The sequence below is a fragment of the Cheilinus undulatus genome, linkage group 15, assembly GCF_018320785.1.
Source record: "Cheilinus undulatus linkage group 15, ASM1832078v1, whole genome shotgun sequence".
Classification (NCBI taxonomy): domain Eukaryota; kingdom Metazoa; phylum Chordata; class Actinopteri; order Labriformes; family Labridae; genus Cheilinus; species Cheilinus undulatus.
In genome coordinates, this window is record NC_054879.1 from 34,736,466 (window position 1) to 34,763,039 (window position 26,574).

The 26,574-nt window shown below is 39.9% G+C and overlaps 1 protein-coding gene across 1 annotated transcript; it reads left to right on the plus strand.

Moving 5' to 3' along the window:
* dcbld2 (discoidin, CUB and LCCL domain containing 2) lies at positions 1-26,570 on the plus strand. The gene is made up of 15 exons (XM_041806594.1): positions 1-301; positions 2,247-2,471; positions 3,069-3,206; positions 10,794-10,845; positions 10,931-11,003; positions 17,088-17,221; positions 17,447-17,487; positions 17,736-17,948; positions 19,446-19,570; positions 20,068-20,215; positions 20,312-20,461; positions 20,543-20,636; positions 20,729-20,778; positions 20,853-20,987; positions 22,888-26,570. Exons 1-15 carry the CDS (start codon positions 199-201, stop codon positions 23,295-23,297), a joined length of 2,091 nt encoding a protein of 696 aa, XP_041662528.1. The 5' UTR covers positions 1-198; the 3' UTR covers positions 23,298-26,570.
* Positions 26,571-26,574: the final 4 nt, after the last annotated feature.

Consider the following 26,574-nt stretch of genomic DNA (forward strand, 5'->3'; position numbering starts at 1 on the left):
GTTTGTGTGTGAGCAGCAGTTACCTCCATAGTGAGAGTGTCGCTAACCACTGGATCGTTCACGTGAAAAGACAAGAGGAAACCTGCACGCGGACCCTTTCTCTAGGACTTAAAGAAAAGTTTTAGCTATTAACTCTCTTTTGGTACAGGTTGAAGCCGGTCCAGAAGCGAGCAGTATGCATTCAGACTGCAGGCTGCTATGGGCAGAGCGGTAATGGTGGGCAGGGGACCGACAGGGGCCGGGGTTCTCGTCCTGTCGATTCTCATCATCCTCACCACGGAAGACTGTCGAGCACAGAAAGGTTGGTGGTGCCGCACAGCTGCGGTGACAACTGGAGCAGCCGAGTGCAACCGCACCGACATGCGGGCCATGCTGGCTCTTAAGTGTGAACACAGATGATTATAAGTGAGAAAAGTGTGAGGCATGTTGTTGTTGTCCCCTAAAGTTAAAACCTACCTTACATGGCCGTGTGTACGTGGAGTTCCGCTCGGTTTACACCGCTTGCCGCCGCCCGTCGTGGTGTTTTCGGTGTGGAAAAACCAGGCAAACCGGTTCTTGAAAGACTGAGATTGATAAAGAATAACCGTTGCTCGGTGGAAAGGCTGCTTGATGCATGTACATTTGGCTTTGACAAACTTCTGTGCAGCCCAGAGTTGAAGCTTGTCTCGTATTTACGTTTCTCGATAAGCTATAGACCTTTAAATAATGAGCTCTGTTAATGGAGTCTGGCTTTAAGTTCTCTGTGGACGAGAAACAGCATTTGGGGGCTAGTGGCCTTGTTGCTCGCTCCAGGTAGCCCTCACTTCGACATCTCTTCAGCTTTCTTTAACTTCAACACTAAGTGGGGTTTTGTAGGCATTCGTATTTAACTCTGTAATGTACCGACATTTGAATATGTTTTTAGAGCCCCCAGCCGACCTCAGGTGGTCAGAGGTTGGGGGTGGGGTAGCACTGGGGGTATGACTGTAAACACGTGGACACAGTTTGTCATATTTCTGAACTGTGGAAGGAGATATTTACTTGGATGTTTTCTGCTGAAGCCTAGATATTAAATAATAGTGTAAGGTTCTGTGTTGTTTACATATAAGGGATAGTTAAAGGAAGGTACTCCGACCTTTTGCTGAAACCATGCAGTTGTTCTGTGTTTGTGAGGCTGGCAGCTTTTGTTTTTGTCCTGTTCATCTGGATAGTGTCCACTGTGAGGTTCTTACGTAACACCAGAACATCCACTTAGCACCATGAAGCGTGACTGTTGAGTGTTATCTCAGAGCCATGAGTCCTCAGCATCAGCAGACACCATGTCTAAGCTTTCTGACAGCTCAGTGGACTCAAAACAAACTTTACTTTATAGATGTCATATCATCATTGTTAGAAAATAGATTTTGATGGTTATGTTGCATTTATATATAATTATATATATATAATACATATATAATTCTTGTCACTTTATTTACTCCACAGCAGAACCAAAATGTTATTGTCTATAAACCAAAAGCCAACTTTTCTGCTTCAATTAATGACTAACTGCTACATTAATTAGGCAGACATAAGTAAGGCTTAATATACCAATTATTTATTAAGTTTTCTTTGCCTGTAAAACATCCTGATGGCTTTAAATAGCATGTATTATAGGACTAAGTCTCAGGATATCCATTTTACAATAACAGGTCAATGTAAGCTGCTATTCAGCTCTTTTGGGAGGTTTAAACTAGAATTATCACTTAGTATTTGAATGCCCAAAACAGTGTAAACAGGTCGTTTGACTGCAGGACAGAAAGTGTGAACTATTTCATGTAGTGGGGGTTTCAGTTGTATTGTAACAGGGGTAAATGGCTGATATATCTCGGACTACTTTTAACAGTTGATGAAAAGGTTATTTCATTGTTGGACTGAGGAAGGAATGCATGTACCTATTGAAGAAAAACACTTTTCCCATGGCAAAAATTCGGCTTGCTGGTGTGTTTTTGATAAGTATGGAGGTCTAGAGGAGAGGAAAAAAGATCTATGTAAGTGATTGTTATATTTAATAAACACCAAGTACAACTTTTACTCTGTAATCTTCAGAGGGTTTTAATATTTGGCTAAAGAAAGTGTTTCACGGATGTTTCAGAGAAATTTGCCTCATAAATTTGGAGTTTAGCAGAACTCTATCTTTATTCTCTCCTTTCCTGTTTCCACCTCATCTGTGCTTTATTACTGGCATCCTCTTTCTTTTCCTGTAACTGTGTTGTTGTGTTCTCCTGCAGGTGATGGCTGTGGTCCCAGTGTGCTCGGTCCCAGCAGTGGGACTCTGTCCTCTCTGGGTTACCCTGGGACGTACCCCAACAACACAGTGTGTGAGTGGGAGATCAGCGTTCCCCACGGCAACAGGATCCACTTTCGCTTTGCCGAGTTGGACATCGAGAACAGTGAATGCCAGGTCAACTACCTCCGCCTCTACAACGGCATTGGACCTGGAAGGAGTGAGATTGGTGAGAGAAACTTGTACTTGTAATGCTTGATTTGTGATGACTTGATTTTTCTCTCATTGAAAGTAAGGTATTTATATGTATTTTAATTGAGTTCAGCAGATGCATCTTGCCCAAATTTGACAGATTTGCCTCTGACATGATTAAGTCAGACAAGTCACAACTGGTAATCAGACATTGGTCAGATGATTTATAGCTAATGATTGATGTGTTTTGAGTTACAACCAGATCAATATGACTGCCAGTTGTGTCTCACTGCCTCTTGTCTGTGTAGTATTCCCTTTGTCCATTTTAAGCAAACTGATAGCTGCAGTTTGTCAAATGAATATAGCTGATATATCCATGGCTTCATATAAATGTTGATATATTAGAATATCTAATAAAAGTCTTTCACAGAGAGCTAAAGGCTGGGTAATGCTGTGTCATTCTGTGGTGCCATACGGCCTACTTTGTTTTGTCACTAAGCAAAGATTCCTTTTGCATGAATAATTGATAAAGCTGAATGTATGCCAGTTATTTATTTGCAACTGGTCAGGCTTCTTTAACTACCGAGAACGTCTTTGTGTGTCTCATGTACGTTATCCTGCTGTTGTTTCACAGTGAAATACTGCGGTTTGGGTCTGAAGGTCAATGAGCTGATCGAGTCCACTGGCAACCAGGTCACCGTCCAGTTCATGAGTGGGACCCACCACACTGGACGTGGACTCTACCTGTCCTACTCCACCACTGAACACACAGGTAACAAGGTCCCATCTCACTCCTTAAAGCTGAACCATAACACAATGTTGTGGTGTTTGCTAATTTTCCAGTTTTACAAAGTGTGTTTGGGATCAAAGCGGATTATATGCATTTTTATAGCGGTTAACTAGCTGGTAACACCATTGTCTATTTTTTGTCCTTTGTCAATCACTAGCCTTTCATAAAGAATAACATAGTTCAAAAATCAGAAGCATTTTGAATTCATTGAATATACCAAAATAAATACATTATTGGAAGCACTTCACAAAATAAACATGCGGCTAAAGTGGAGGAACAAAATTTACAGCCAGCTAATAGAATTTCTCCTTTAATGAAAGAGTTGGTGATAGGATCCAGATTTAAGTTAAGCATTTTTTTCTATCAAGGCAGTTACTTACAGTTAGGAGTTCGTATTTTAGTGAATGTACAGTGCTTAAAAATTTATTAGACCACCACCCAAAGTAAGGTTTATGCCACAGCTGCCCTAAATTAACAGCACTGGTAGTTATGAAAATCATTTTTTTATGTTTCTGCAGTGGTTAATACACCAATATGTAGAAGGTCTTTAACCGAAATGGTATTTTTAATGCTAAAATATAATTATTATTGTTATTTTCAAATTTACTGATTTACAAAACAACTGAAAAAATAGTAAAGCACATTATTATTTCTTGATTAATATGTCAAATTATAGATATTTACTTACATTCCTGAACAGAAAAATTATTTTTAGTGGTTGAATGTTATGCTTGATTAATTTCTGACTTCTCAGAGAAGTCCAGTGAGCTGGCTCAAATTTGGGTATAAAAAGGTGAATTCAGTTTGAAATTCCTCATTCCTGTTCAAAATGGTAAAACGTGGAGAGCTCACTGAAAATGAAAGAGTCTGCATTAAAGCACTTCATGATGCCGGATGGTCTCTGAGACAAATAGGGAAAGACATCAAGTGTTCTCACAGTGTGGTCAAGTATGTTTTGGAGTCTATTGCTGAGACTGGTACTTACAAAATGTGCCAAGGAAGAGGCAGGAAACCAAAGTTAACTGAAGCAGATGTCAGACACCTCAAGATTTGAAGTACTAGAGACAGAAGGAAGACCACTGCTGATCTTTAGGCAGAGATGAATCCTTCTAGATCAGAGTCTGAGAAAGTCTCCAGAGTGACCATAAGCAGACAACTGACGGAACAAGGCTTAAAGGGAAAAATAGCTGCTAAGAAGCCATTACTGAGGCCTGCAAACATCCAAAAACGCCTCAGATTTGCCAGGGAGCACAAACACTGGACTGTTGATGACTGGAAGAAGGTACTCTGGACGGACAAGTCCAAGTTTGTACTCTTTGGTCAGCATCATCATTATGGCCGCAGAAAAGCTGGAGAACATTTCAATGCCAGATGCATTGCACCCACAGTGAAACACGCTGGAGATTCCATTATGGTATGGGGTTCCATTTGTGGATATGGCGTGGGCAAATTAGTGAAAATTGATGGTATCATGAACAAGAACGTCTACCACAACATCTTAGTGCATCATGGACTGAATCTGATTGGTCAGACAATGTCTCCAAGCATACTTCAAAGCTGTGCAGAGACTATTTGACCAAGAAAAAGGAATCTGGAGTTCTGGAACTGATGGACTGGCCAAGTCAAAGTCAGATTTGAATCCTATTGAACAAATTCGGGATTGGTAGATTCAAAGATTGATTGCACAAAAATTTCATCTAAAGCAAGTCTGTGGGGACAGCTAGAAACTATTTGGAACTCAATAACAAAAGAGACTGTGGAAAAGTACATAAAAACAATGCCAGCAAGAATGCAAAATGTTATCAAGGCAAGTTTTTTGGTTATTGTGTGTGAAAAAGGACTATTTAGTTGTTTCAGTTTATTGTTTGCCAAATAAATAACAATAAGATTTTGAGTTTAAACAACTTTTTGAAAGATTTCTAAAATATTTATGTTTTCTCATTTTATTACAGGTGGTCTAATAAATTTGTTAAGCACTGTATATGTTTTTCTCTCTGAGTTAAAAATTTTATTCCTTGGACTTTGCATTGTTAGGCATTTTCCTCGCTCTGCTTCAAAACAGTTTGGTTTGGATTTTGACAGTAACTTTATTTGTATTATGCTTTAGTTGTTTCATGAAGCTCGGCACACAACAAAATAATTGGGCCGATTTTCAGCCTGATTGCCTTCTTCTGACCAAAGTTAGTAAAGGCCTGCTTATCAGATGTTCTAAACATTATTGTGACAGATTTTCCTGTTGTGTGTCAAGAGTGATTTTCCTTCCCCGATCTGCTCACAAGACCAGCAGGAGACGCTCCAACTTGACACCATAGATACTAAACATGTTCTGTGTTTGTAATCAGAAATCGTGTTTTGTGGGAAACACCAAGGACAGCTCAGGCACAGGCAGGATTGTAAGTGGAACTGAGCAATAGCCAATCAGAAAGCAAGCTAATCAAAGGAGGAAGCACAACAAACACAGCCATGGCAATGATACAAAACGTGAAGCATGTCATACACAAAGATTTTTGAAATCTTAACTGATTTCTTCGATGTGAGAGACCCCACTCATCTGTTCACCCGCTATCAGAGTCAGCCTTGTCCCGCCTTCTGAAACGCAAAATCTTGTGCGGTCACATGCGACATGAGAGCGAAGACGCTAATGTGGCCAGCTGTTAGCTACATGCTAAATACATTGTGTTTGCAATTTTGGTCCTGCTCCCTCCCTTGTCGGTTAGTTAGTCTGTGGTGTGTTTTGCTGCACACGTAAAACTTTATGCTTCATGTTTACTACCGTTGCCATGGTTGTGGTTTCGATTTTGCTTTTTGGTGATAAATGTTGAACATATTTAGTATTTATGATTTCGAGTCAGCGCGCCTCAGATCAGGTCGTAGAGGGAAAAATGTACTAGTAAAAACACCACACTACAGGATAGTCTGGCAAAATAATTTTAAGAACCATCAAATAGTTGGGTCTTTGCTGACTTTGGTTGTGTCCATTGTTGGAAGGATTCAGCCCAACAATGGACACGATTATTGTTTAGTGTTTGGCCTGCTTTAGATGGACGTCAGAAATGGAGGACCAACTTGTTCATTTGTGACAACAACATGTTTGTTTTTACAGCGTGACTTGTAAGAAGTAGGGAGCTTGTCTGAAACAGCTACTGCAATAGTTGTATCTTGCAGCTAGCCTCTTCTGGCTTGTTTATTTAACGTCACGTTCCATCATGTGATATTTGGAGTTTTGAGAGAGGGGAGCTCATTGCACATCAGACATCATAAAAACAAAATGGATAAATCAGTCTTCATTGGCCACTAAGTATGGGGTCTCTCACATTGAAAAGGTCTGAAAAATCTTTGTGTGTGCCAGACTTTAGTCATTCTACTTTATTAAAATTTTTTTGAATTAGCTTCATTTTTAAGCCTGAAACTAATTCCCCTTTAAACATCTTTAAACTGCTGCAGGATGCTTACTTTTGTCGGCCTCCATAGTCCCATTGCTGTGAGTAAAAACAGTCTCTTTAAGATGATTTATTTTGAATGGAGGACTGCGTCTGCAGTTTTGTGGCAACTGCATGGGAACACTAAGATGAGCATTTACAATGTGACGTTTGCTCACCATTGGGAGTTTACTTAAACAAACAGAGGGAGATAAGGAGCTGCTCTACTGTGAATGCCAGAATCTGATCAGCCACATATCTCAAATTCCAGCAGCTGTGAGCAGGATCATCATGTCATTGGACATTGGTCATTTTATCAGACAGTGCTGAATACAGACGGGTGGCTCCAGCTCAAGTTTATGACTGTATAAAGTGATCTCTCCTCTCCTGCTCTAAGCACAGCGCCTCTGAGTCTGGCTTTGCCACATTGCGGTGTAAAAGTGCAAACAGTGACTGACCTGAGGGTGAAATTATTATTGCTGTTATGATAGTGTGTGACTTTTTTTCCAAACTGAAAAGCGACAGTTGAAAATAAGCAGAAGAGATTAGCATAGAATGAGGATGGAGCTTTTCTGAGCAGTCATTTCAGAGGGACAGGATCAAAGTGTCAGGAGGAAGTAAGGGTTATTGAGAGAAGAGGAAAGTCCTCATATTTTGTGGTTTTATTGTCAGGCTTCTTGTCAGTGAGAAGCTTCTAACATTTCTCTGATTTTATATAATACCACTAAACAAGTGGGCTTACAGCTACCGCTTGGTTTCAGGCACACAACCCAAGAGTCCTGCTTGGATTGGTGAACGGAATTACTCGAAACAGTGTCAGAGCATTGCAGATGTGCTACAAAGCAAAATTTTACAAACCAATCAGTCAACTGCAAAGTCAGCTGATATGAACACAAACTAAAGATTTAAGTTGTGTGAGAACTGGCTGAGTTAATAGGTATTTTTTACAGCATACAGGGCTGTAACAAAGATCTGCAGTTTTTATGCCTTAAGCTATTTATATTGATTGCACAGTGGTGTGATATCATGTTGGGTCCAGTCTGTAACGCCACTGGCATATTTTGAGGGGGTGTAAACATCATGACTAGTACTTAAATGCCCATTTGTCTAACTAACTAAATATCCACTTAGAGGGTTAAAGCTGTACTATTAAGATGAAAATCAACATTTTGGAGCAGTGTTTTCATATGTATTCTTCTTTTATGTGTGTCTGAATAAAAATGCATGGTAATGGAGTGCTGCAGGATTAAGTACTAAAACCTGCAACTTAATTAGCATATAAACACTTAAGGCTCCACTATCTTGATGTCTACGGGATTTTTCAATTAGTTTTTCAGTAAGATGTCTGAAATAACAGTAAGATGTCTGAAATAACAGCAGACTGTACTCAGTTGAACTGGGGGGGGGGGCTCAAGTAAAGTAAAGTTACTTTAGTTTTTAGGCGACTTATAGCATCATCACATGAAACATGCAAACTTATCCACTAGTAAAAATTATGTTAAATTTGTAATTAACACAGCAATGTCCTCTACCTTGATCAGGCCACACTAAAAAGAAAGTCTTAAATACAGGAGATATGAGTGTGAGATAAAAGTCAAACACTTGGTGGTGGTGCTGAAGTCAGTCATTACTGAATAAAGATGGGTGTGTATGTAAGTTCCTTTTTAGCCTGATCTTAGCTTTTTACTTTTGTGATTATGTTTACACTTCAAGAAGTTGTGAACATTATCTTGATGGAAAAAAAACGAGCATCTCAGATGTTTTTCACCAAAGACATTATTCAGTACTCCAAAAACTCATAAAGAAAAATACTGGCATTTGGTTGATGGAACCCACACAGTGCTAACTACCACTCTGTTTTCTTGTGACTTGCTGATCCATCGTTGTGCCATCCACTGCAGGGAAGGATGGCACACTGAGGGAAACATTTTTATTTTTATCATTGAATCTGTAAACTATATTGAAGTTAAAATCAGTTTAGTTTGAATTATATTAACTCAAAAACCCTGATGACATCTTCAGACTCCTTATTTGAAATGCAGTAACATGGGGATTGTAATTTTATTTCCTTGCTAAATTTCCTAATTAATGATCAGTTATCAGTAATGCCGATAGACTTTTCTTTATATTGCCTTATAAATAGTTGGCACTGACTTTAAAATCTCCTTTAACCAAGGAAACCTATTTAAACTTTGCACATGACAGCTGTGTAATTAATAAAACTGATGGTTCATTCTAAGTCAGCTGATGCAAGAATACTGCAGCTTTTGTATCTACGAGACCCAGAAACCAATTCTTCTGCATGTTTACTTTTATAATAGCTGACAGTTCTCTTTGGTTGTACTTTATAGAGTGCTGCGCATTATAATAGGGAATATTTTCAGAAAAGTGGATAATTAAAAGCCACAAAAGGAGAAGAAACATGACGTAAATGGAAGAGATGTGACTGTCTGTAATCATTAATATCACAGTGGGAGACAAACACAGCCGTTAGTGGACTAATTTCCCCCCAAAGACTCTGCTGTGTGCTTTTCGTGTCTTTGACGGTGCAGATGAGCGTGGGAGGAAAGTTTGCACAGCTAAGTAAATCAGTCACCATGGTGACTTGCGGTTGCTGGGAGTTTTTTTCAGTTTGAGTCACTGGCTGGTTTACCAGATAAATGGGATTTTTGATAATGTGGTCAAGACTCAGCTCGACTGACCCCCACCACAGGGTTTACGAAGAATCCAAAGAAGCCCACAGCATCCTGTTCGGACGTGTTTGGTGTAACTCATTTCTGTGGCAGGCCTAAAATTAATGGTGTTTTTTAACTTGAACCTCAGCCTTGGTATCTTTATTATTTAACAGACCAAAGTTTAAATGGTTTTAATTTTTTTGTGAAATTGAAATTGCATAAGTAAAGCAAAAACGGCATTCTTAATTTACTGAGTCATGGACGATGATTTATCTTTCTGATAGCAGCAGGGGGTTGAACACTCATGGAAAGTTGTAAAAAGCTTTCATGGTAGATTTTAAAATGCCGTCATTTAAAAAAGCAAATATTCAAGCCAACGCTCCAAAAAAAACTCCACTGCTGCATCATTAGGGCGAGTTCACAGGAGAGTTTTGAAAAAAGGAACTATCACTTAAATGTCACTGTTAACCTTACCCAGTAAACTTCCTTTCCAAGTCTTCTGAGATGTGTTTGTTAGTTTTGAATAGAAATAAGTCTTTGCAGTTGAGAAATATGAATCAGTAAGTCTTTCACACAAGTGACTAACTTATTTAACTCATAAACTGACGATAATATGTTGTCCCCAAGAAAGTTTAATTTGAAGAATCATTGCTGAACTGATGCTTTTTTGGGTTTTAAGAAATAAAAAGGACTGAAACAATTTATCAGAAATGTTTTTAAAACTGATTTTTTTATTAATACATACATTGAAAAAGGAAAATATGAAACATTACAACATCTAGCCTTTAGATGTAATGGGTTTCTCTATTCCCAAGTGAACATTTCTGGGCTCTGGAATATTTTGGACAGTATTGAGCAACACCAGTCAATTTTTGTTTTTATAGTGCCTTTTCACTATAAAAGTTATCTCAAGACCCTTCACAAAAAGAACAAGTCTAGACTGTTCTCTTTTTTATCATTTGTGGAGATCCAACATTAATCCACCACAATGACTGCAGCAATAAGCAGCATTTAGTAAATGAACAGCAGCAAGGAAAAACAGCCTTTCAACAGGTGGGAACCTCAATCAGAACCAGACCTTTGTTGATCAGCCTCCTGCCATAACTGTGTTGTTGCTCTGGAAGTGACTTGGTGGGGAAAAAGCAAAAACAAATAAAATAGATCCATAGCTAGAACGCCCATATTAATGATGAAGTATGTGCCATATTAGCAGTAGCAACAAAGTATCGTAAGTTCCTGTCCATTCTAATGATGTCCCTCAATGGTATTTTCCACATGTACTGATGATTCTTAGTCAATCATGAGACTTTTCTGAAAACATAATTAGAGATAATAGGAAATTTAGATTACCTGGCACAGGCTGGGGGTTGTTTTCCCTCCTGAGCAGGAAATGGGTGCAGGAAGAAAAGCCTGGTTTGGAGGCTGAGGGAAGTGTGGAGAAACCAGTTCTGACACTGTTTGTTTTCCTTTTACAGATTTAATCACTTGCCTGGACAAAGGAACTGATTTCTCTGAGGCAGAGTTCAGGTAAACAGCATTTGCTTTGTGTGGATAATTGTGCCACTATCAGGCCATCTGATACTCATTATGCCGTCTGTCTCTGTCTTTTTAGTAAATACTGTCCCGCTGGCTGCTTGACTTCTCCAGAGGAGATTTCTGGAACTATACCTAATGGTTACAGAGAGGTGAGTATGGGAAGTTAACATGTGCATGTGTGGCTCCGACTGTCCTAAGTATCAATACTTTGATAATTCAGTATATTAGTACCACATGTTTGAAACAATGCATTGTATGTCTAAAACTGATGCACAGAGGCTGTGGTCCTTTGCACTCTGGTACATATCTTCGTTCAGTCTCTCCACATATCTTATGTCTCTCATCACCCTGTCTTTCAAATAAAGGCAAGAAGCTTTTAAAGAAAACTATCCTATTTTGGGTGTCTGGGGAGTTTTCATGGGTGAAACAAAAACATTAAATATAAGCGGGGGGCGGGGGGTACTAAGGATAATCTTGCCTTTCAAACTTACAAATAAATATCTCATCTCTTTTTGATCTTTGGCTGGCCTTGATTGGTCGCTACCACCAAACAAACATTAGAAGAAGAAAAGAAAGTGGCGCATCATGACTGGCTGAAAGTATAACAGGAAGTTGTTGCCATTTACTTCTAGTGTCAAAATGGAGAACACATAGCAGGAATGCTGAGATTTTCATTGCAAAAAATGTAAAAGATCGTCATATTATCACTGATTTAGTGATGTGGATTAGTGCCATCAAAGCTCGGAGTATACACCACTCTTTGTGCCTGGATTAAAAATGTTCAGGAATGGATATAAATGTCGGAGGATGTCTTTTGATTGGCCAAATAGGTACGCTTTTGATCAGAATTTACTCCATAAAGACCCGTCCTTTGGTTCTCGGGATATTGTGAACAATGCATGTTCCCCTTGGATCCCTGATGGCAGAAGTCTAAACACCGTATGCAGAGTGCTGAGCGTCCCACAGGATGACCTTTGACTTCTGGGTGGCGGTGGCTTGAACAACATGGCCAAGATCATTTAAGTCGATGCCAACAGTCTTTTGGCAAAGTTACATCATTGTGAGATTTTCGACTTCACTATGAATGTCAGGGAGGGATAATAGAGGTGATCCCCTCTCTGGGCTGTCCTTGGAGAAAGTAACAGGGGTGTAAAACAGGGGAAGGATTAATTTGAAGACCTAGCAGCGAAGCCTAGCACAATATCATGCTGTCACATGATCAGTTAGAATGCTGCAAGGCTTAAGTTCAGCAAAGTTTCATTACGGTACTGTAGTGAAAATGCACGATGAAAACATCTAATGTGTCTTTTTAGTGACTAATGTATCATTTCATTTTGGCTGTGCAGTTATGGTGTTAGCAACGAAGGTACGCTATAGTCCTTACAAGTGTTGTAGCTTATAAGCACACATTTTATTTTATAGGGAATAAAAGTATCATGTCATAATGGCAGCAAAGTATCCTTTGCTGTCAAAGTTTATTTCAAGCATTGTGAAATCCTGTCTACTCCCACTCATTACTGTGCTGCAAGTCTGCACATATTTCATTACATTCTTTCTCCTTTTTTAAATGGACCTCTCCTCCGTGGTATGTGTGTCCTGTTCTGATGACCTCACAGCACCCCCACTGTGCGTGAGCTCATGGGCGCCGAGTCTCTGTCTGATGACCTCATGCTCATGGCTCTGGGTTTGTTGAAGGAGGGCTAGAGTGATGAAGGAGGAGGGGTGTTGCTGGCTGAGGGGGAGAACAGGGAGGAGCATTGGGAGTGAGGTGCCCCACAGGAACAGAGGAGGGGCAGGGTCAGCGGGTGAGAGGGAGGTGAGATAATAGTTTGGCTGAAAATAATAAGCCTCTAATCCAGTCCAGCTGCAGGACGGTGCTGAGCTGAGCTGTGTGTTCTGTGGAGACAAAAAGCTGGAGAGCGGAAATGGTGTGATTGAGAAGTTTGAGAAAACCTGTCTGCGTGCATGGGCTAAAGTGTGCTATCAGTTAAATCTCTTTGAGACATATTCATGCCCCGTAGCTGTCTGAAAGAGTCAAATAGGGTCTGGTGCAAATGATATCAAGCATTTCATAACATGATGAAAGTTGTTTCATTCAAAATTCAGAAGCTTAATTTAAAGGTTCTGTGAGGATTTTTTTTCCCCTATTAATGAAATTGACTTTAATCCTGAAGCCTTTATATGATCTACAAAGCAGATTGAACCATCAACAATGTGTATAATGCCTGAACTCTCAAGAACAGGTCAGTTTGCAGTTTACCAGCATGCTGAAAAAACTGCCTTTTTAAACATATTGCCCTAATTAATTAGTGTGTTTGACAGACAAAGCCGTGGTTGACAGAAATGAAAGACACTCAGAGAATCCGATTGGATTGGTTAGAAAATTTGACATAGGATATGTCAAATTATAGCGTTTCACTGGCAGCAACTTTGATTTGAAAGGGCTTCTCATTGTTATTAAGTTTTAGGGTTGAAAGTTGGTTCATGGCACTTCCACTTTCCTTGGTAGTGACCATGAGGTCCATATTAAATTGCTCTGTATGTTACCTACCTTTATCCAAGGAAAGTAAACCAGAAAACACAACAACAATGACAACACAATGTTAAAGGTCATATATTTTACCCCTTTAAGACAAGTTTATATTGGTCTCAGAGGTCGCCAAAACATGCCTGAAGTTTGTTGATTAACAAACACTCCAGTATTGGAGTTTTGCAGGTGTAAAAACCCCTGTTTCAGCCCTTCTCAGAACAAGCTGTTTCTTTTAAATGTTAATGAGCTGTCTGACTCCGCCCCTGACTACATCCCTCACAGGATATGGCAGGATATGGATGTGGCCAACCGAACATGGTAGTTTTACTAACTCCCCACATGACATCATGAGGGGAAAATCTGAGAACAGATTGTTTCAGCACAAATTTTCTGAAAAGTGGAGAAGGGGCGGGGTCTGATTCTTGGGGGGGGATTGTGAACATGGTTTTGCTAGAAAAGCCTGAAAAAGTGTATTTTGCATAATATGTGACCTTTAAAGTATCAATGTCCTCTTATGAGCTTCAGTTTTAGACCTGGAAATTAAGACCTGGAATTGTCTTGAATGCAGATCTACTTGCAAAGCATGCATGAGTTGCTTGCAGTGTTAACCAGAAAGATCACTTCTAACCACATTTCTCATTTTTTGAGTGAAACAGAGATTTAATAATGGCACAGAAGTTTAATAATTTCCCCTTATGTAGTGCGATTTTTAATTGAATAGAGTCCTATATGTGAACCAAGAACAGAGATGTACTTACCTGAGCAGCACATCTTGTCTGACTTGGAAATGTTAAGAGGGGCCAAAAATCTTAATTGGGCTAAGGGGGTGGGGTGGTGGAGATACAGGACAGCTCAGGCAACAGAGCATGCAGTTTCCAGTAGAGAATAATCATGGTCAGTCTCAAGTGAGCAGCACAAAAATGAGATACAGCAACAGAACTACAGCTTTCTACAGCAGCTCAGGCTTCCTTATGTAGCTTTATTTGATGCAGCACCCACCCTTTGTTTCCATGGCAAAGGAAAACATGACTTGTTTGTCACAATGGTCATTTTGATGGGCATGACTGGAAACAGACCACTACGACAATAAAGATTAAGTCTTTCTCCTGGTTTGATAACTTAAAAATACGAGGTAATGTAAGAACTCAACTAGTCTTTTTGTATTAATGTGGATATTGTAGTGCAAAAATTCTACATATTGTACCTTTAAAACGTTTTCTTCAAAGGCTGCAAGTTGTGTATTTTTGTATGTCATCAGGATTTAACGTTCTGTTGGTTGTGGAGCCAAATTTAAGTCTGAATCACCAGAGATCCACTGCCACACCCACGCCAGACCCTGCAGCTCACTTTCTCTGTTTCAGACATTTCTTACCCTGTATTTCTTTAGTTTCTGTTATTTCTACATCCTATCTATTATATATTTATGGCTGTGTTTCATTTAGTATGTGTAGTGGTTTGGTTTTCTCAGTTGGAGGCAGGGTGCAGCGGTTTGGAGCAGCTCTTTGTTTCTGTGTTAGTGGTTTGGTATGGCGCTCTTTCGGAAGTGGTGGTGTGTGTTTTTGGGAAATTTAAGAGTCACAAGGCAGAGTGTTGATGACTTGTGGCAGGATTTGAACGCCGTGCTCGCGTGTTTTTCTGTTAATACATGTGCTTGTCACTCTGAGTCTCCAGAGCTTTTCCCCACAATCTCGTCAGCTGTGAATTCCAGTGTGGGTCTTTTCCAGTAATAAAATTCCTCCTCACTCCACCAGCTGTTCACTGAAGGAGCCTGAGAGCACAGCGACATTGTGTTTTGTGTGTTTGTCAGTGATGTGGCTGTAGGTTTGGACAGGAATGCCGCCGGCAGTGAATCATGACCGTCAGTGCCCCTCGGTATCCCCTCTGCAGAGAAGTGACGTCATGCTGACTCATCAGCCTTCATCTGCCACAGTCTGAAGGTTAAGAGCTTTGGTCTCAGTGGAAGACGGGCCATCCTGTTCCTGCTCGCCCACCTACAAACTATGTCCTGGAAACTGCCTTAGCTTGCAATAATCCTGCAGTAACATTGGTATTAGTTTGGCACTTCGATAGATGTGAACCCCTTTTCAGAGGCTTGAGAAGTTTGGATTCCTAGTTTGAGTTCCTTTAACTCAACAATTATGTAAGTATGTTACTTTCTAGGGAAAATATCAATTAAAGACCATTAATGAGAAAGGAGAAATCACTGCCTAATCCATGAATTTTAAGTTTAACCCTATGGGAAGCTGATTCCATTCAGCCAATGTGTAATCTGCCAGATAAAGGGGTTATTTATTCAATTTTATGCATATTAATGAGTAATGGTGTATGACATTGGATATTTGCCAATATCCGATATGCTAATATTGATAACACTTTATTTGAAGTTTTATTCATAAGACTGACATTATACTGTCATAATCATGACATGACACTTGTCATTAACATGAATAGTGCTTCAGGAATGTTGCCATTAAGTGTCATTTGCTAAATTATGACACCTTTAACGCAAATGTCAGTTATAATGCCCTATGAAAAAATGTCAACATTCATGAGGCCCTATTCATGTTAATGACAGGTGTCATGTCATGATTATGACAACATAATGTCAGTCTTATAAATAAAACTTCAAATAAAGTGTTACCCAAATATTTAAATATTAATTTTAGCTGATAATGATACTGATATTTTAATATGAACTCATTCACATTTATTCCAAAAGCTAAACAGGCAACAACATGCCTTGAGACATGTACGTCATATGTTCAGGTTTGACTCATGCCTTTAAAAGAAAGCCTTGCATTAATTAAGGACTTCCTATTAAGGGTGGACTGATACTGGGTTTTCAGGGCACACACAGATACTGATTATAACTAGTTCATGTGTAAGATAACGGGAACCAATACATTTTTTCTAGATCATTTTGGCTGTTCACCTTTATTTGATAGGGCAGCTGAAGGTGGGGGCATCAAACTTGTGCCAGGATCAGGAACCATTCCTACGACCAGTGCATTAAGGACTGCAGCCTCAGCACATGGGTGCCTGCTCTGCCAACTGAGCCCAAAAAAATGACACTAAATGTTCTTAATGACACCTCAACTTGTAAACCTGTAGGAGAAGAAGAGTTTCTTCACAGTTCATCAAATGTGCTGGATGCTTTCTTTATGTCATAATAGGCAAGTACTGTATAAAAGCTGATCATTCACATATGTTTCAGACGTGACCAAGGCTTACTAGCTTCTTGTCGGACATATTTAAAAAACTTTTTAAAAGGCACTTCACAGAAAAATCAAACTGAACCTCCTGACTGCTCTTTTTGGTCTCCTCCCAACTACTAACTACAAAGCATGTCATTTCCTTTATCACCCTGATGGACACACGTACCTTTCTTTTCAAATAGAAACATGCTACTCCCCCAACTCACAATATGTGGATACTGGTGGTCTGGTAATAACTACAATCCGAGAAGTTAGATTTTCATTTAGGAGTTCTCCTTTGATGTTCCATAAAACTTGGGGTCCTCTGTTAACCTTTGGGTGATAGAGATGTTTGGGTCCTTTATACGTGCATACAAGCGTACCCTATGTTTGATCTACTGTTTATTTCCTTTAAAAAAAATAAAAATACTTGGAAAACAAAAAAGGTATTGTACAAGTTCTTAACCAGTATCCCTTTCCCCTCATCTTTCTTTCCTGTCATCCTACAGTCCTCTCCGCTGTGCGTGGCAGCAGTCCATGCAGGTGTGGTGTCTAATGCCGTAGGAGGGAGGATCAGCGTGGTCAGCAGCAAAGGCATCCCTCACTATGAGGCCGCACTGGCGAACAATGTCACATCCACTGGGTAAGAGCTGCCACAAACAACTCGAATCATCTGCTTAGGGTTTGTATGTCTATATCAGTCGTACTAAGTCAAAAGGATCTTAAAAAATATGTGATCAGACAGTAAAATGACTCTCTGCAGCACCACTTTTGCCTTAATTACCAGTTTTTTTTTTATGATTTTCCATGGCAGAAACTTTGAGTGGTACAAAGATGACTACCTGTGTTTTCATTTTTTTTTCCACAGAGGAACTTTGTCAAACAGCCTCTTCACCTTCAGGACCAATGGTGAGTTTTTTCTTCATTATAGTATTTTGTGAGAAAATCTTATAATTTATCTGTACCATTAGAATTTTTCACTTAATTTTCTTGATACTTCAACGACCATATTTTTATCATCTGGGGTGAAAAATATTTATTGTTGTCTTTACATATGTTTGAAGTTAAACATTGACTTCTGTTCTGTTGTGATTAGGTAATGACTTAAAGTTGATGATTCAAGTTAATGATGATTTTATATCCTTATGCATTTTCAGGCTGCTATGGGACATTGGGTTTGGAGTCCGGCGTTGCAGACACTCAGCTGTCTGCCTCGTCTGTCTGGGAGTGGAACAACATCATTGGTCAGCACAATGTGTGGGGACCATCAGGGGCTCGGCTGAAGAAGGTGGGGCTTCCCTGGTCACCTGCTCAGAGTGACCAACATCAGTGGCTGCAGGTGGATCTAAAGAGGGAGAAGAGGATCACAGGTACACAGATACATACACTCATACATATAAATTTAAACTGTATAGTCTTTTTTACACAGACTGTTCAAAACAAAAATGTCCAGCAATTATTCTTCCTGAAGGTTGTGTTTAAAGCCCCTGTGGGGAAATTTACGGATGGTTATGAAACCGAAGTAATGACTGATGCTTCTTTATGATCTACTAAAGAAAGCTGGACTACAAATGTAAATGAACTGTTTCTTTATGGTTATTTTACATTAACTTCTGCTATGGGATAGCTGTAAATTTTTTTTTTTTTTTTTTTGCGTTTTCCAGAGCAAAACACTCCCAGTGGGTGATACATTTGACCATTAAAGATTTTTGTACCAAAGCAAATTTAAACTTGTATGTATTAGATATGAAGTGCAAAGAGATGAGAAAGAACTTTGTCAGTAGGGGGTGCTACAATTGACACAAATCAGACGTTCCATACAGAAGCTTTAAACTGTTCTGAGGTGGAATGAGGGGCACTTTTTTCCAGGTGAAAAAGTGGATTCATCATGTTGTCTAAGAATTTCACTCTGGCATGACATATCTGACAAACAACTTGACTCTTTACTAAGTTGTTCTGTCTTTAATGTTTGGAAGCCAAAACGAGTCCACACAGCCACTTTGAACGCAGCAGAAGCTGCTCTGCTGGATAGGGACAACCAAACGGTTGCTCAGACAGGAAGGCCTGCATGATCTTGTTGTCTAAACAGAAGAGAAGCGAGAAGAGTCACATGGCTGAATGTTTGCTGCCAACTAGCAGTTGGAGGTCGAAACTACATCTCAAAACTATTGAAACAATGAAAATTAATAAAATATTGATTAAGCATTTAAAAATATAGATACAGTAACAAATACTATTACAGCCTGTATAGGCTTCAGTATAAAGCATTCATCAGTATTAACTAAAACCATGTAGATGCACACTGTCTTGCCTCTGGACACTTCACAGGTGAAATGCAGGAGAGGGATTGCTGAGAGGATACTCAGAGATGACTTACTCTGACTCTGATTCACAGTAGCTCCAATGCTGAATGCTTAAAGCCTAAGGAACAAGGGTGAATGTTTAGTTTATGTTAAAAAAAAAAAAAAAGAAGGATTAATTAACCTTTTTTTCTCATTTTCTCATTTTTTGAATACTGAAAACAGCATCCCATCTAAAATGTAAAGCTATAAATAAAATGTAACACTTTTGTTGTGTCCAGGTTGTTTTCTTCATTATAATTTGAAGCTCATGAACACAGTAGAGTTGAAACCACCAGAGGAAGACATGATGGCACTACTGGGACAAGTGTTTAACATTAGCAAGGGTGGTGGTGTAGGTTAAACCTGCATTAGCAGAGTTGTAAGCATGCTGACGTTAGCATCCAGCACTGTCCCAAAGGAGAGCATCTTTGAAATTCAATCACAGCTGTACACAGTGAGATGTTTTTAAACCACATATTAGGATAACTGTTTATCATCTGCTCCTCTCTGCTTGTGTTCATCCAGGCATTATCACCACTGGCTCTACTCTGAGAGAGTACCAGTACTACGTTTCAGGGTACCAGATCCAGTATAGTAATGACGGCCAGCAGTGGTACATCTACAGAGAAGCTAATTCTACACACGACAAGGTAACACGACCAACAAATCAATAAACACTGCTTGCCCAACAGTTGCGTCAGGAGCTTTTATGCTCCCTTTGCCTTCGTATTAGAGCAAATGGACAAAAATGTCACTTTAGAAGACCACAGGGACACATACTTGGACTGTTTCCATAGAAACTGGTATTGACTGAGGGATGTTTATGGCAGGAAATGAGGGAAGTCAGTGGTTTGAGTTAAGTGCTGTGTTAGACGAGTCAGGACACAGGGGTATTAATAATGAATGGATATGGATTTAGTGGCTGTCTGCGAGCTGCTCTGCTGGGATCCTCTCAGCCTCTGATTGTGTGGAGAGGAGAAGTTATTAGCTCGCCAAGTTTGAAAAATAATCAGCTTATGGCTTAAAGTGCATTTGTTCACAGTCTGCAACAAGAATATCTGCTTCACTTTCTTTCCTCTAAGCTACTCCTGGTGTTGGGTTTAAATCTCTGGCACTAATAATCGAGTGTGTTCTCATTTTATGGCAGATTTTCCAGGGAAACATCAACTACCTGCACGAGGTGAGGAATAACTTTATTCCTCCAATTGAAGCCCGCTTTCTGAGGATACATCCGTCCTCATGGCACCAGAGGATTGCGCTCAAGTTGGAGCTGCTCGGCTGCCAAATTCCTCCAGGTAAGAAGAGGTTGTTCATCCAAGGATAAAAACAATCATAAAGTTCCACCTAAGCCTTGAATTTTTCTCAAAATATGACTTTTTTTTTTTTTACAGTGCGGCGGAGGACAGAACTGTCGCCCAGGATATTCTCACCTCCTCATCATTCCCCACCTTCTGCAGGAACAAAACGTCCACCTCACCTCGGCCAAACCACGCACACCCCAGACATCAGAAACACCACAATGCCTCCTCACACAGGCAAAGGTGAGACTGATTCAGATTTTAAGAGAGATAATTGGATCCCCAATACAAACATTTGAGGTTAATGTTAACTGTAATTGTTAGATGTGGCCCTTGCGGCAGTCCTGGTCCCCATCTTGGTCATGGCTCTGACTGCCCTTGTTGTGATCGTGGTTTGTGCTTTGCACTGCAGGAACAGGTGTGTATTCTCTTTATCTCATATACAAAGTCATCCCTGTCCTGTGGCTGTACATGACTTTTTTCTCTCTCTCTTCATCTCTCTCTTCATAGGAAAAAAAGCTCTGAAGGGACGTATGATCTCCCTCACTGGGATCGCACAGGTTCGTGCTCTGTCTGCAGCATGTAAACCCCCCTGCATGTGTTTTTTTGTAACTCGCGTGTGTTCCTGCTGCAGATTGGTGGAAAAGCATGAAGCAGCTGCTTCCCTCAAAGATGGTGGAGGCCGAGGATTCAGTTCGGTACAGCAGCAGTGAGGTGGGCCGGCTCACGGGGCGAGGAGCTGTGCCTAGACTGCATGCTGAACCTGCAGGTAAGTACAGTTCAATGATGAGGGCACTGCCTGTCTGTGTTATAAGAAATTTGTTAGAAGGTTACTGAAGGAGTGTTTTCTAACAACATCCTTTCACTGTGTTTGTAGATGTACTATTACAGAAATCCTGTGGAGTTTTAGGTGTTGAAATATCAGCCATTTATCCTATTTTTTATGTTAAAAATTTCCTTTATCAGCTTCTGCAGGCCTTCCTCTGTTGTGAATTATTCTACATTTTAAGGGTGTGGTCCCACTGATGGAGCCCACTCACTAAGTTTTTCGGATTTCTAATAAGTCAACTACCACTACTGTGGAAGAAAAAAGGCCAATGTTACGGCTTGCGCCTTCAGTGGCTGCAAGCTGCATGGAAAGCATTTTGGGAACCTCGAGCCTTCAGTTTTGATTGAAAAGACCCCTTAGTTCAAAAAAAGATAGACAATGAAGGTGAGCAAAGCACAGTGCTATTTAGACGTGACTGCATCTGCCTAGCATCTTTATTTGCTTCAGTACTTTCTTTTTGGAACACAGCATCACTTAATATGGGTGCTGGGAAAAAGAGGTTTAAGACACATTGTTGATACAAAAAATCCCCTGGATAAGAAGAATCATTACTTGGTGTATTCTGTCTGATTTCAGTCTGGAACACTTGTTATACATTTTACCATTTTATTGCAAAATGGATATACAGTTTTACCTGGCAGAGAAGACTCTGCTCAGAAGATGCTCCCTGGGTTAGTCAAGCAGCATGCTTGACTTTCCAGGGAGCTTATGGCTAGAAATGTCTCTTCAGGAACAAAAAAAAACACCTGCGCTCGCAACACCACCTTAAGTTAAAATAACTCAAAGAATAGCCAATAACTGTTGACCATCACTTTAGGGATTTGCCAGTCAATTCTGAACAGACATTTTAAAAAGATCTGTGCTGCTTCAGCATCATTAACAATGAAGGCTTTTGCTTTATGATCAAGCTGGATTTTTTTTGTTTACTGGCATATTGTCGATCATTACACACTGATCTGGCTCAAAGTCACCATTTTTATTCATATGGAAGTATTTTGCAATTTAAGCACAAAAATGTTTGAGGTTTTCCTCTGTTTTTTTTCTAGATTATTGTAATCAGCTGACAAAAATGCTACAAATAGAAAATAAGAACCTCACTATCTTAAATCAACTAGTCCTACTTAAACTAGACTTTTAAAATTCATGTAAACACGCAGGTCAGGCTAACATACTAAACATAATTTCTTAAACAAAACTTAGTTTGATCACACCAAGGCTTCAGCTGCCTTCTGATCGAGGTTGGTCAATCAAAAAATATGACAAAGATTGTAGTTCGTCTCCTCTTTTTTTGCATGACAATGAATAACGCCTTCTATGCCCTCTGATCCTGGAAGGTTAAATTCTTAGTGTCAAGTAAGTCAATGAGGGCTGGAGAAAAACAGCTTTTAAAACTGTCAAACAGTCCCTAAATAAGTTTTTATTAAATGTATTTCTTACTGAGAATAAACCAGGGCACTTAGGATGTTAAATTTGCACACAGGGAGCAATTTCGTTTTTCTGCATTTTTTTACTACAGCTGGAGTGATGTGAATGTGGATAATTTATTTCCCTTCTTCTAATTTAGTTGTATTATAGTTTTCTCTTGGTGTTTGATATAATCTAATGTCATACTTGTTTTTGGCCATGATGGGTTCTGTCCCTGGAACTCCACTTCTCTTGTGTCATGGGAAATCTGTGTTGACTTATCATGCTGATAACCAGCTTAAAATGTCCTCCTCACAGTGATCTCTTATATGTCTGAAAAGATAACGTGCGTATGTTGAGCACGCTCTGTATCACCGGCCTCAGATAACCCATAAAGTGTTTGATATGAACATGCTCTGTCACGCTCTCTCCTCAGAGTATGCTCAGCCCCTGGTCAGCGGTGTAACAACACTGGGTGCTCGATCCACCTTCAAACCTGATGAGGGACCCGACCCAGGGTACTCAGACCCCGACCTGTACGACGCTCCCATCTCACCAGATGTTTACCACGCCTACGCAGAGCCCCTCCCAGCTTCAGGCTCTGAATATGCCACACCTATTGTGGTGGACATGGGCTGCCACCCATCAGGTAGCTCCACTTTGAACCAGCCCTCCTCAGTGTGTAGCTTCATGGGTGCTGGGGCGTCCTCCCTGCTCTCACAGACAGACAGCTCCCATTCAGGGAGGTCAGCCTACGACACACCCAAGAATGCCACTGGACAGGCCACGGCCAGCGAGGATCTGACCTACCAGGTGCCTCAGAATAAGCCAACAGGACAGAGCTGAAGAGCGTGGATGCACATTGTGTTAATCTGCCCCTGTCCTCTTTGATGGACCGAGATGGAGGGATGATAAAGTAGGAGTGAGCCTCAGAGATGGGCATCAGTCTTGAATGAACACTACCTTAGCTTTAGACCATCTGGAGATGTCTGTATTGCCTTAAATGTTTCTGCATGGCCACAATCTGCGCGTGTAGTGCCATTACAGTCCTATCACTGAAAACACAAAGATGAATGTGCTTGTGCCAGGAGTGAGAGGCGGAGACAAGACGGACTGTCGGATGAAGGGAGGGAGGATAAAAAGGAGAACGCTGACTACTATTTGAAAAGACTTTGTCCCTGTTCTGTGATTCTTAGTAGTTGTTGCATTCTGTGAAACTGTGATTTCCATGATTTCATTTTTATTCTGTTACAAAGTGAACCAGGTTAGGCTGAAATGTGGCAGATGCTTCATAAATCTGAGGCAGTTTTCACACATGCACTGCTGAAAATTTTGAGAAAATTTCAGGATGCTTTTACCCAGAAATCTGCCAGAATAGCTCCTTCATCGAGAAGTTATCCCTGCTGGATTGGAGCTCAGACTAGCCATGTCATCACCCATGCTCACTCGCTTACCGTGAAATTCCCTCTTTTTTACTGTCTGCTCACACATCGGCTTACCCTGACGTCATACTGAAATTTACTTCAGGGCTGGCAGGAAAAATCTGGTAAAGTTTAAGTGCAGACACCTTAGCTGTTTGCTTTTACATCCATGCCTAGCCCTAAAAATGTTCAGTAGTGTATATGTGAAAACACAATGAGGGTTCTTACCCTGAATCAACTGCATGGTTCGTTGAAACCCCACATCCAAGGTTGAGAATTCCTCCTTTCTAGAGAGTCTCTTCTTTTCCATGGTACGTTTTTGTCTTATTTTTTTAAAGCATGACTTGAAATTGTGTATAGTTCTAGTAATTCCATTTCTGCAAACCTGTTCGAGCTCTCAGATGATTTACTGATATTTATTTTTAATTCACATCCTGCTGAAGAGGAGAAACTCATAAATAAAAAAGCAGCCCACCACTTAGCTTGCCAGTCAAATAAATGTAGTTGTTGGCACCTTTTGTGTCAGCCCAACTGAGATGATGGTGCAGTAAATTTCTCTATAGAGACAATAGTTTTTGTAATACTGAAGACCAAATGTTGCCTTTTTCAGTGGTTATGGTTTTAAATCACAACAGAGCCAACTTTTGCAAACTACTTTGTGCTAGGTGCTCATTTTCAGATGTTAGATATAGGGCTGGTAGCATTCATCACAATGCGATTAAGCTTCATTATACTCCTAAATGCCCCATTTCATTTTAAAAATTCACAGACAGCCAAGTGGACCAGTCAAAAGTCCTCTGAACCTCATGTTGTTAAACTTTTACCCTTTTACTGTTCCCTTATTTCCTCTTCAATCCATGCCAAGTTCCTTTTACCGTGATTAAATTGCTGTCAGAATCTTCAAATGACCCAAAATGCCTTATTTTCTTTAAAAGCAAGTCTGTATACAAACAGGAAATCAATTCATGTTAGATTAACTACAGAATCTCCAAGACTTGATGTGACTAGAAATATTACTTGTTTGACAGCTGTAGTTATAATGCTACAACTACTACAGCTAAGAAAAGATGGTGACTATGGTAAGCTTCTTTGATCTCATGCTCACCGGGCATTATCCTGTGTGCATGAGATCATTTCTTGTGAGCAAAACTACCTTGTGCACAACAGAAACTTGGTTGTGAGGACACAAACTCATTGATGTATGAAATGATATTTTCCTCACAATGACTTTTTCTGACAGCGTCCCCTTAGGGACTCTGTAGAAAGTTATCCTTTATTGGAGAAAACACAGAAATAAATGTGTGGATGTTTGTCACCTTAGGACTTCTGTAAGAAGGTATCATGGTCTAGAGCAGTGGTTCCCAACCTTTTTTCTTGGAGACCCCCTCAATTATACCTAAGAAAAGCCTAGCCCCCCTAAGACCCACACAAATTAAAAAGTGATCTATTACTTCCAAAAATCAACATAAATTTTATTTGTTTCATAGACAAATATAATGGTTGTTATACCAAAAGACATTTGTATAATCTATTTAAGTAAAGGTTTACCATGATCTTAGTTAATATATGCTCATCTAATCTTGACAACCTTAGAGCAGACAACTAACATTTCACCCACTCATCAATCAGTCAGTGAAGCAAAATATTAATTTAAAATGTATATAAATAAATTGTACATTGTTTGAGAATCTGTTGATTGGAGGTGGAGTAATGTGCCAACCTTCTCTGTAATGGGAGCATCTGAAGTCACAATGGCTGTTGTGACTTCTTCAAAATATATCAGAGCAGATTTTTTCATTATCAGTGTTGTTTTCTAATCCATCACTCAAACAATCACACCCATCAGGTCTCTCTCCCATCCTTCCAAATAACAGATTAATGGATTTTTTCACGTGTGATTGTCTGTCCAACTAGACTTTGGTTGAACAAGAGCTCATTAATCAACTGTCTGGAGGGTGTCAGCCCAACCATAGTCCCTGTCTTAGCTCAGTATTGAGCACAACAGTTGAAAATTAGCACCCAGCACAAAGAAGAGCCTAAAGCCAACTTCATAAATGTGCCAACAGCTTAAGTTTAGCCAAATAACCATGACAGCAGTCTTAATGTAAAATATAAACAGCTTTTTAGTTTGTTCCTTTGATAATGGTACAGAGAGAAGAGGTGAAAAGGTGAATCTGTTACAGGTGGTGATTTCAAAGTTTCCCTGTTTGTCCTGAACTTTATTAGATTTTATTGGTGCATCATGGTGATTGTCCCGTGTTTAAATGGGTGTTTAATCTGTTCTTTCTGATATCTTTTTGCATCCACATCTGTCTGTATGTGTGCTGAGCTCAGTCCTGTGTGTTTTTGTTTGGTTTCGGACTGGTTTAGATGCGGCGTCTAGCTGTCGTAGGATGTATTGATATGTTGTCTGTAGCACCAGTAGACTGCATTCCTCTCCTGTGGTACTGATCTGACCAAACGCTCTGTGGCAGGAGTGCACACGGAGAAAAAAAGGAACAAGCTGCTTTCTAACACAACAGAATAACAGGCCTTTACCTAAAGGTGTTGATCACACAGCTGTGCCACCAATCGAGCTTTGATTATGATCAATAACGAGGCCTTCTGTGTACAGTTTTGGTGCTGCCGGTCACAGAGGGGTTGTGTTTATGTGGCTCTCACTGATTGTATATAGAGAAATAAAGAGTTTATGAAAGGAAATC

Coding starts and splice junctions, on each gene's coding strand:
- dcbld2 (XM_041806594.1), top strand. CDS start 199: ATGGGCAGAGCGGTAATGGTGGGCAGGGGACCGACAGGGGCCGGGGTT. Junction 11,004..17,087: donor TACCTAATGGTTACAGAGAG/GTGAGTATGGGA, acceptor GTCATCCTACAG/TCCTCTCCGCTGTGCGTGGC. Junction 20,779..20,852: donor CCCTCACTGGGATCGCACAG/GTTCGTGCTCTG, acceptor TTCCTGCTGCAG/ATTGGTGGAAAAGCATGAAG.